Source organism: Myiozetetes cayanensis, unplaced genomic scaffold (genome assembly GCF_022539395.1).
Source record: "Myiozetetes cayanensis isolate MyiCay16 unplaced genomic scaffold, myiCay2020 scf791, whole genome shotgun sequence".
Classification (NCBI taxonomy): domain Eukaryota; kingdom Metazoa; phylum Chordata; class Aves; order Passeriformes; family Tyrannidae; genus Myiozetetes; species Myiozetetes cayanensis.
This window is the reverse complement of record NW_026088066.1, coordinates 1-10,410: the sequence shown is the minus strand read 5'-3', so window position 1 is coordinate 10,410 and position 10,410 is coordinate 1. Positions and strand designations below refer to the sequence as shown.

The window sequence follows — 10,410 nt, the reverse complement described above, 5'->3', positions numbered from 1 at the left end:
CTCTCTTTGCCACTTCTCAGCAAGATTTAGTACTTTCTGTCTGGCTAACTCCACCCTGGGCAGGATTCTGCTCCAGGGCTCCAGTCACTGCTGACTGGATGGGACGGGCTGTCCCTGCAGATCCTCTGTGCTCTCCTGCACTTCCTCGTTTCCGACACACAAGTCCTCCCCTGCCATCAGAGCCAGCACAAGCTGCAGAGCCCCAGGAGGGTGACCTGGAGATCCTTTGTCATCTCCATTGGTCATTGACCACCAACACACAACATCTGAGCCAGCCCTCAGTCCCTGCAGTCCCAGTGGGTCCCTGCCCTCCCTGCACTGTCTGCATGGAGAAACAAGCAAAGCAACAAGACTTTGCACAGTCTATTTCTTTCTTACATGCAGAGACTGTGATTTATCATGTACAAACCATCATAGGGAGGATGTTTGACAAATACATCACTGCACAAATTTTTATTTAGTTTAAATACACACAGAGCAGTATTCCTGATTAGTACATTTTGTGGGTCAAAAAAAGAGGTAGAGAGTGAATTATATATGGGATGAAGAATAAAATTTCAGTGTTAATGATGAGAATACAGGGAAAAAAGCAGGAAAGCCCCCCCATGCCCCCAACTATCAAAAGCTTTAGAAGGCAAGCTGGACACAAAATGTGTTACACAAGGAGTGTTCTGCAGAAGAAAAGATGCAGTTTATTGCTTCTGAAAAACACCAGTCATCACTTTCCTTATGGCATCCTTAAGCTCCTGGTTCCTCAGGCTGTAGATGAGGGGGTTGAGTGCTGGAGGTACCACCGAGTACAGAACTGACAGGGCCAGATCCAGGGATGGGGAGGAGATGGAGGGAGGCTTCAGGTAGGCAAAAATGATGGTGCTGATAAACAGGGAGACCACAGATAGGTGAGGGAGGCACGTGGAAAAGGCTTTGTGCCGTCCCTGCTCAGAGGGGATCTTCAGCACAGCCCTAAAAATCTGCACATAGGAGAAAACCATGAAAATGAAACAACCAAAACCTAAGGAACAGCTCAATATAAGAAACCCAATTTCCCTGAGGTAGCCTGAGTGTGAGCAGGAGAGCTTGATGATGTGTGGGATTTCACAGAAGAACTGGCCCAGGGCATTGCCCTGGCACAGGGGCAGGGAAAATGTATTGGCTGTGTGCAGCAGACAATGGAGAAACCCAGAGGCCCAGGCAGCTGCTGCCATGTGGGCACAAGCTCTGCTGCCCAGGAGGGTCCCGTAGTGCAGGGGTTTGCAGATGGCAACGTAGCGGTCGTAGCACATGGTGGTGAGGAGGAAATACTCTGCTGACATGAAAAATACAAAGAAAAAGGCCTGTGCAGCACATCCTGTGTAGGAGATGGTTGTGGTACCCAAGAGGGAGTTGTGCATGGCTTTGGGCACAGTGGTGCAGATGCAGCCCAGGTCTGTGAGGGAGAGGTGCAGCAGGAAGAAGTCTCTGGGCGTGTGCAGGTGCTGGTCGCAGGCTACGGCACTGAGGATGAGGCCGTTGCCCAGGAGGGCAGCCAGGGAGATGCCCAGGAAGAGCCAGAAGTGCAGCAGCTGCAGCTCCCGCCTGTCTGAGAATGCCAGGAGCAGGAACTGGGCCATGGAGCTGCTGTTGGGCATTTGCTGCTTCCTCAGAGTGTTTTCATCTGTTGAGGAGGAGAAGTCAATGCTGAGTTAGACCAGGCTGCTGCAGCCAAACAGGACACCTCTCACAGCCACCCCACTCTCAGTCTCTCTCTCCTCACTCAGACCTCCCTGCAGCTCCTTCCCCTGAGCTCTGGCTGTTGCTGCCTGAGGGCACCACTGGAAGCAGGAAGTCGTGGATGGGCTCCCAAGGACTCCTTTTTGGTCTGCTGGCAGAGGGAACTTGGAATGCAGGGTGATCTCCAATTAAATGTGCTCCTCATACATCCAAGAGCTTCTCAGCTTTGCTGTTTGCAATTTGCCCAAAGGAAGGACTGAGCTGAAAGAATTCTTTTTGTTTGTTCCCCCACTTTCACCTGACACAGTTAGGAATGATTGTGACTGTGTGAAATCCCTGACATTTCCATGGCACTGCAGGTCAAGTCTTGTGGGTTCTGAGGGCACAGGGATGGTCCCTCAGTGGAGAGAGAAGAGCTGCTCTGCCCATCAGTCTGTGCTCAGCTGCCCTGTGCTGGCAGCTTGGAGCTGCAGGAGCATCACACTCAACTGTTCCCCTACACAGAAAGTTCACAGGAATCCATGTCCAATGAACAGATTGACACACTCCTCACCTTTTCATCTCTCCCCTCCCAGAGTGAGACACAAAATGCCCATTGCAGGTGCCCAGAGCATTTCCATGGATTTAGCACTGAGGAGTTTTCTCCACAGGGATCCTGTGCAGCACAGAGATACTGTGGCAGAGCTGTGCCCTTCTGGAGGGCACCTGCAGCCCTGCAGGACACCCAGGGAAACAGCTGAAGAGCCTGAAGTTGCCTGGAGGGCACTTGCACAGACACATCCCCACAGGAGTACCCAAAGGGTTTGTGGCTGCACAGGAATCTGCCCACCCAAACCCCACACTGGCTCAGAAAAGCCAAGAGTGAGAACAAGGAGAGCCCAGGCAGCAGGGGATGGCAGGGAAATGCCCCAGTGCTGCTGCCAAGGGACGAGGGACAGGCAGAGCCAGATGGAAATGAGGGCCTTGTCCTTGCCTGGGCTCTGGTTGCTGCAGGGCAATGCCCAGCCCAGCCCCCGTGGGCCTGAGGGCAGAGGCTCTGCTTGGGCTGGCAAAGGAGCCCAGGCAGGAGCTGCTCAGGGAAGGGCTCTGTGCCACAGACACAGGCAGGGAGGGGCCACATCCCCCTGGCCAGCACTTGTGGCAGCAGCTGCCTCTCCCTCCCTGCCTGGATGTGTGTGAGGAGCTGTTCCTGCCAGCAGCCCCCCCCGTGCCCAGCTCAGCTCCCTCCAAGTGCTGCCAGAGCCCATCCCCAGCCCAGGGCCCAGGGGCAGCTCTGCCTGGGCAGGGGCTGCAGAGCAGATCCCAGAGCCCCTGCGCTGGCTGGGAAGGGGCAGGGCTTGGCAGTGGATGTGCTTCCTGAGCAGGGCCCCTGCAAATGGCAGCAGGTGCAGCTGAAGCTGGGAGGAGCCCTGAGCCTGCAGCTGAAGGGCCCTGCCCAGCCCTGGCCTGCCAGGAGGGCTCACTCCTTCCCCCCACCCCTTCTCCCTGCAGGGCCGTGGCAGCTCCTTGGCCGGGCTGAGAGCTGCCCCTGGCAGGCAGCAGAGTCCCTGCCCCAGCACACAGAGCCCTTCTAAAAGATCCTACAAGCTGTGGGATGTGCCATCTTTAGGAGATCCCTCCAGGAACAGAAGTTTAACCTTCTTACAGCCAGAGAATTCTTCATTCAAATCCTTTGAAGGTTTCTTCTGTAGTGAGAGCTCAATCCCCTCCCAGCCCAGGCTGCCTCTCACCTCTCTGCCTTCTCTCCTGTGCCCTGGGTGCTGCAGGCAGTGCTGGGCTGTGCAGAGGAGCTGCTCCTGGGCAGAGCTGTGTCTTTGAAGCTGTTCTTGGTTGCCAGGAGCTCCCTGTGTTCCAGGAGCCCTGCCCAGCTCAGCAGCACAGCAACAGCCCCAGGCATTTCATCAGCCTAGAGGGGGGAGGTGGGGGACTGGAGTTGTTTAGATGAGACTCAGTCCCTGAAAGTTTTCAAGAAATCAAAGTGAGATTGAAACACTAAAGTTTCTTGCAGAGCTAATGAGTCTCACTGAGGGACACAACTGAGAACGTGTCCCCAGGTTCCACTTAGAGCAGAAAAGTGCAAACAGTGATGACAAGGGTGGAGAAGCAAGGCAAAGGTGGCTCTGATGCTGAAGAAACATTGACTTGTTTCCTCAATCCAAAGGAGCAAGATCTGACCCCCAGCCCCTGGGAAGGCAGATCCTGTCCCTGCCTCCTTGCTCAGGGCTCTTCCTGGGGCACTGGGATGTGGGATGTGCAGTGCCAAGGGCAGGACGATGGGGTGGCACCTGCCAGGCTGCTGAGCAGGGACAAGGAGGCCAGGAGGCCCCAGGGCTGCAAGGGCCACTTGTCTCCTCCTGGCATCAGGGGCACAGCCAGCAGCCATGGCCAAAGGCCTGCAGAAGGTGGCTGTGTCAGGGCCTTTCAGCTTCTGCACAGGCCTCTCTGCTGTGCAGCCCAGGCTGTCCTAGGGTGTCCATGCCCTGCCCCTTTCCCTGCAGGCTGTCGTCATCCCCCCGGCTGCCCCACCTGGCTGGCCCCTTCCTGCACTGTCATCTCTGCGTCCTCCCTGGCTCTTCCTGCACACACAAAGCCTTGGGCTCATCCAGACTCCTCCTGGCTGATGTGTTGCGCCACAGCACTGCCTTGGGAGAGCAAATCCTTTTTCCTCTTGTCCACTCTGGCCCTCCCCAGCTGCACTTGGCATAATTTCTTTCTTTCTCCTGCTCTTTTCTGCTATGACAAAGGGATCCCCCCTCCCTAAATCCTCCCTTCAAGCCCTCTGAGGGCTCTCCTGTACTGTCCTCAGTCTCCACACCATTGAAGCCACAGCTCTTTAGCCCCTCTATAGTGGTCATGGGCTTGAGACATTGAAACCCCCTCTGGGGAGATCTCTGGGCACTCACAAATGTTTTTGTAGATGAAAATGTCCTGCTCAAAGTCTAAGAAAATCACAGGGATCCTTTTTACCAAGGCCTGTAGTGGCACAACATGGGGCAGTGGCTTTAAACTGAAAGAGAAGAATTTTTCATTGGGTAATAGGAGGAAAGATTGTACAGTAAATGTGGCATGAACGGGAACAGGTTTCCAGAGAAGTGGATGGCCCATCCCTGCATTTCTACAAGGTCAAGGACTGTGAGGAACCCGAATTAGTGGAAGATGTCACTGTCCAGTGGCTTTGACCAGATGAACTTTGATATTCCTTCCAACCCAGAGCATTCTGTTATTTTTTGAGTCCCAAAATCCTTCTTCAAAGAATTTTCATTTTTGAGGACTTGAATTGCCATGTTTTTGGAGAAACCCTTCTGTCGTGGTTTTGCTCTGGCTCAATTTACTTTTATACTCCCACATACAATTACTACTAGTTGAGAGAAGGTTTATGCAGACAAAAAAGAGACTGAATTAAAAAAAAAAGGTATGAGTATTTATTATTAACAAACTAAAACTAAAGAATTATATTTACAACAATTCTACTTAAGTAAAAGGTATTATGTATTTACAAAAGATACTTTTCCCCCCACCTCCTTTTATATTAGTCCAAGGAGGAGAAGCAGTCCTTTTCTGTTCTCGGAATTCCAGCTCTCTCTCTCTCTCCAGTAACTCTGTAGTATTTTCGTCGCAACTGGAACTTCTTTATCTCTCTTTCATTCTGTGTTGGCCTCCAGGGCTGGGTCTACCCCCCTCCTGGGCTAAAACCGAAGGTTGAGGGTTACTCAGGTCCTGAAGGGTTTCCTTCCATAGGCTTGCAAGGGGACACTTGCTTACTATGGATCTTCTTCCACAGGGTTACAGGGGATAATGGTTTAAGAGTTCACCCCTGTTTCCCTATGGAGGTCCCTCCCCATGGGAGAACAGTCCTTGATTGACTTCTCGGCATGGGTCTAGTCTGGATCCCTTACTCGGATTCCAATATCCCACCTGAGCTATTTTCTGCTCCAGCGTAGGTTCTCTCATAGCACCAGCAGCACGGATCCACACATGGATCCCAACATCCCTACCTGAACCGTTTTGTGTTCCAGCGTAGGTTCTCATACCCGTCAGGGTCATAAATCTTCAACAGCAGCAGCATGGATCTCTCACTGAGATCCCAAGCTTATCTGAGCCGTCTCGCTTCAGCATAAGCATCGATCCCTTCGAGGGTCACAAAGTCTTTAACAGGACTCTGCCTCATCTGAGCCGCTTTTACTCTAGCACAAGGCTTTCTCTTTCTGTTAAAGTCACAAATCTCTGGTGCATCCACAAGCTCCTCTGTGAGCCGCACGGGGGGTCTCTTCACCCCAACAAACTTTTACAGGTGGCAGGGATTTTATTTTTCAGTCTTTACCCTGCTGAAGGGAGGGAGAGCGAAAAGGAGAAAAAGCAGTTCTCCCCCCTTCGAACTTTTCTTCTCTCTTCTGCGACTGCAGCTTTGACCTTGAAAATCCTGTTATCTCATGGCTGGAATTCTTCTGCAGCGGTTTCTCATCTAAGCAGTTCGTCTTTTAAACCTTTTTTTTCTTCACTCTCTCACAAGAGAGAAGGGAGGTTTCAGTGCTGCACCTGCCCCCCCCGGACCAAGCCGGGGGAGGAGGGGGCCTTGGCCCTCCTCGGGCCCGCTACCCTTCTACATGGCTGCTGTTCCTAATTTCAACTGCGACACAACTTTCTCTTCCGTTTTTCTTAAAGATGTAATTAGCAAAGGCGTCACTGAACTTTTTGATTGGTTTTTTTGTCCGGAAATCACCTGGACAAAACCATCCTCAGCCCCAGGGATGGGTTGGTGGGCAAAACCACGACACCTTCTAAGTTCAAAAGGTAAAAAAATAAGTCAAAGACAATTCCAAAATATCTGCGTGAAGGCTTCACCATGTGGGTCAATGGCAGAGCCCCCCAGGATGACCTCACAAACCTGGCTGGGGTTTTCATGCTTGAGGTTGGAGACTTATGATGGGCAACAAGAAAGCAAATTTGGGGACTGTGCAAAACTTGTCATGGGATCTCTAGGGAAGGATCAAAGAAATGGAAATGGTGGGATCACAGTGGATTGTGAAGGAATGGGTGTGAGAACATAGAGAAAAAGGGATGAAAAAACTGGTCATGGTAATCAGGGGGATGGTCAAGGTACTTCTCAGGCCATGCCCTGACACTGATCCCCACAGCATGTCCCTGTTTTCTTGATAACTCCATTGCCAAGAAGTTTCTGTAGGGAGGGACCTCTCTGCTCCTGGCACAGATTGTGGCCCAAGTTCAACCCCCTGCAGCGGGAGCCACAAATAGTCAGGTCTTGTGTTCTTTGGGGGCCAGACTCTGCCCGACTGGGGTATATGTGTTGGAAGCACAAAACAGTGAAGGAAATGAGAAGCTAAACACACAGATGGAGGGGTTTGTCCCCCTGGCCCTCCCCAGAAGGGACACCTTTCAGGAAGTGTTGTGGCCTTGGCTGTGCTGAGTGTTGAGCCGGGCAATGCAGCTTGTGATTGCAGTGGCACTGTCAGGGCTCTGCAGAGCTCCTCTGAGTTCCTGCCTTTGTCCCCAGCAATGCCAGAGAGCTGCAGGGGCTGCATTCAATGCCTTGTGCTCTTGGTGAGCCCGCCTGGCTCTTGGGAATGGGAGCAGGCCTGGAGTTCCCAGACTGTTCCTGCCTCCAGGGTGGGGCCTGCAGTGTCATGTTTGCAGCATTCCATTGGCGCAGTGGGCAGGATGGTCATGGATCCATTCCTGCACCAACACAATCGTGCTCCATCCCAGGCAGGGACACAATGGGCCCACCAATGTTGGAAGGAGAAGGACAAGGCAGTTTTGGCACTGTGAAACCCCATGGAACCAAAGGAACCCTGGGACATGGCGGAACCTCATGGAAGAAAGAGCACATTGGGACCCTGCAGCCCCTCCTGGAACCAAAGGGAGTCTGGGCCGTGGCAGGGCCTGATGGAAACAAAGGAACATCATGGGAACAAAGGGACCCTGGACACTGCCAAAACTCAGGGAGACAAGGGATCCCCAGGGCACTGTGGAATCTGCTGGAATCCAGGGGCCATTGGAATCCCCTTGGGCCTCCTGGAACCAAAGGGAACAGGTGACACTGCAGAACCTCATGGGATCAAAAGGACCCTGGGACTTCGTGGAACCTCAGGGAATCAAGGGGCCACTGTGACATCACAGAACCTTCTGGAACCAAAGGGAACCAACGGGACATTGTAGAATCTCATGGAATCAAGGGGCCATTGTGACATTTTGGGAGTTCACAGAATCCAGGGGCCATTCTGATTCTGCAAGGCCTTGTGGAGTTAAAGGCACCATTGGGACACTGTGGAACCTCATGGAATCAAGGGGCCCTTGTAAAACTGGGGAAAATGATGGAATCAGTGGGCCATTGTCACACTGCAGGGCCTTCTGGAGCCAAAGAATGCTGGAAAAAGTGCGAGCCCATGGAATCAAGAAGCCATTGTCACACTGTGGAGCCTCAAGGAATAAGAGATCCAATCTTGGTCTCAGATTTTGTCAACAAATTAAATTTCAGGAATTCCAGAAGTGTGATTGAGCCACTTTTGTCCCACAGGTTTTAATGATTGGGAAACTAGGAATATTTATATAGAATGAATCATTTCTTCTTACAAATAATCAGACAAAAGATCTTAGTCAGAATTGTTTACTACACAATAGAAAGGCTAAAACTACTGGTAGTAGAGTATAAGATGTGCACTATATTGAGGCAATTCTACAAAGAATTATATTAAAGCCAGCAAAAAGAAATATTTATTACATAGAGATCTGATGTCACTCAACCAGTCCCAGATTTCTTTTGGTCAACCTTGGGGAGTGTCCTTGCAGGGCATCCCCAGCCAAGGCAGGAATCTCCACACATACACCCCAAGAAGGGCTCTGTTAGAAGAAGCTGCCTGTAGGAAAGGGGACTGGACTGCTCTGGTATGAAGGGACTGACTGCTCCTCACAAATGTCCAGGCCAGTTACCAGCTTCTCTGCTCACATCCTTGTCCACCCTCTGGGGGAAGAACCTTTTTCCAAGATCCAGCCTAACCCTGGCCTGACACAACTCCAGGCCATTCCCTCAGTGCTGTTCCTGGTCCCCCCAGAGCAGAGCTCAGGGCCTGCCCCTCCTCTGCCCCTGCCCAGGGAGTTGTGACTGCAGTGAGGTCTCCCCTCTTCAAGAGCTGGGAGGTCACTTTGCTGTCCCGGGGACTCCATGGGGACCTCCCAGGGCTCGTCCTGCGCAATCTCCTGCAATCAAAAGCTCTGTGGGGACACTGCAGGGCCATATGGAGTCCAGGGGCCATTGGGACACTGGGGAAACTCATGGAATGAAGGGGCCATTGTAACCCTGCAGGGCCTGGTGGAACCTTGTCTGATGGGAAACACAAAGGGATGTGTGGGGGAGAATTTTGGAGAGGGACCTTTACACACTTAGATACTGATGTAACCACACATCTCTGCCTGGGTGTGGGTGTGAATTGACTATGGTGTGAGCATTTAAATGTGAATCTATAATTCAGACACTGTGACATTTTAGCACATGCTATTGAATCACGTAATAACTGTTAAACTTTTGAATAACTAAGTCCTACTAATCTCCTTTTCCCCCTTATCTTTGTGTCCCAATCCTTTGCACACTGACCCTCTTGCATCCCAAGGCTCTATGTAAATCTTTCCATTTCATAAAAAAATGGGTATTTTTTATGACATCCAGTTTGAAATCTCCCTCCTTAGCTAAACTACAGAACGACTCCAATTAGTTTTTTGAAGTCTTTAAAACATGAAGACCACAAAAGGAAGATAATGAAATTGTTTTTCTGTCTTTATTGAGCCTCACAGCGTGTTTAGACAAGCTGCTCAAAAGTTGTCGTTTGAAACTCTTCTTGGTTGTCAGGAGCTCCCTGTGTGCCAGGAGCCCGGCCCAGCTCAGCAGCACAGCAACAGCCCCAGGCATTTCATCACCCTGGGGGGTTTTGGGGTTGTTTACATGAGACTCAGTCCCTGAGAGGAAGTTCAAACAACTTCTCAAGAAGTCAAAGTGAGATTGAAACACTAAAGTTTCTTGCAGTGCTAATGAGTCTCACTGAGGGACACAACTGAGAACGTGTCCCCAGGTTCCAGTTAGAGCAGAAAACTGCAGACAGTGATGACAAAGATGGACAAATAAGGCAAAGGTGGTTCTGATGCTGAAGAAACATTGACTTGTTTCTTCAGTCAAAGGACCAAGGCCTGACCCCCAGCCCCTGGGAAGGCAGATCCTGTCCCTGCCTCATTGCTCAGGGCTCTTCCTGGGGCACTGGGATGTGGGATGTGCAGTGCCAAGGGCAGGACGATGGGATGGCACCTGCCAGGCTGCTGAACAGGGACAAGGAGGCCAGGAGGCCCCAGGGCTGCAAGGGCCACTTGTCTCCTCCTGGCGTCAGGGGCACAGCCAGCAGCCATGGTCAAAGGCCTGCAGAAGGTGGCTGTGTCAGGGCCTTTCAGCTTCTGCACAGGCCTCTCTGCTGTGCAGCCCAGGCTGTCCTAGGGTGTCCATGCCCTGCCCCTTTCCCTGCAGGCTGTCGTCATCCCCCCGGCTGCCCCACCTGGCTGGCCCCTTCCTGCACTGACATTTCTGCGTCCTCCCTGGCTCTTCCTGCACACACCAAGCCTTGGGCTCATCCAGACTCCTCCTGGCTCATGTGTTGCACCACAGCACTGCCCTCAGAGTGAAATTCTCTTCTGCTCTTCCAG

The 10,410-nt window shown here is 51.9% G+C and overlaps 1 protein-coding gene across 1 annotated transcript; it reads right to left on the bottom strand.

Moving 5' to 3' along the window:
• Positions 1-692: 692 nt before the first annotated feature.
• LOC126652372 (olfactory receptor 14C36-like) lies at positions 693-1,634 on the bottom strand. Its single transcript, XM_050339109.1, has one exon. It carries the CDS (start codon positions 1,626-1,628, stop codon positions 693-695), a length of 936 nt encoding a protein of 311 aa, XP_050195066.1. The 5' UTR covers positions 1,629-1,634.
• Positions 1,635-10,410: the final 8,776 nt, after the last annotated feature.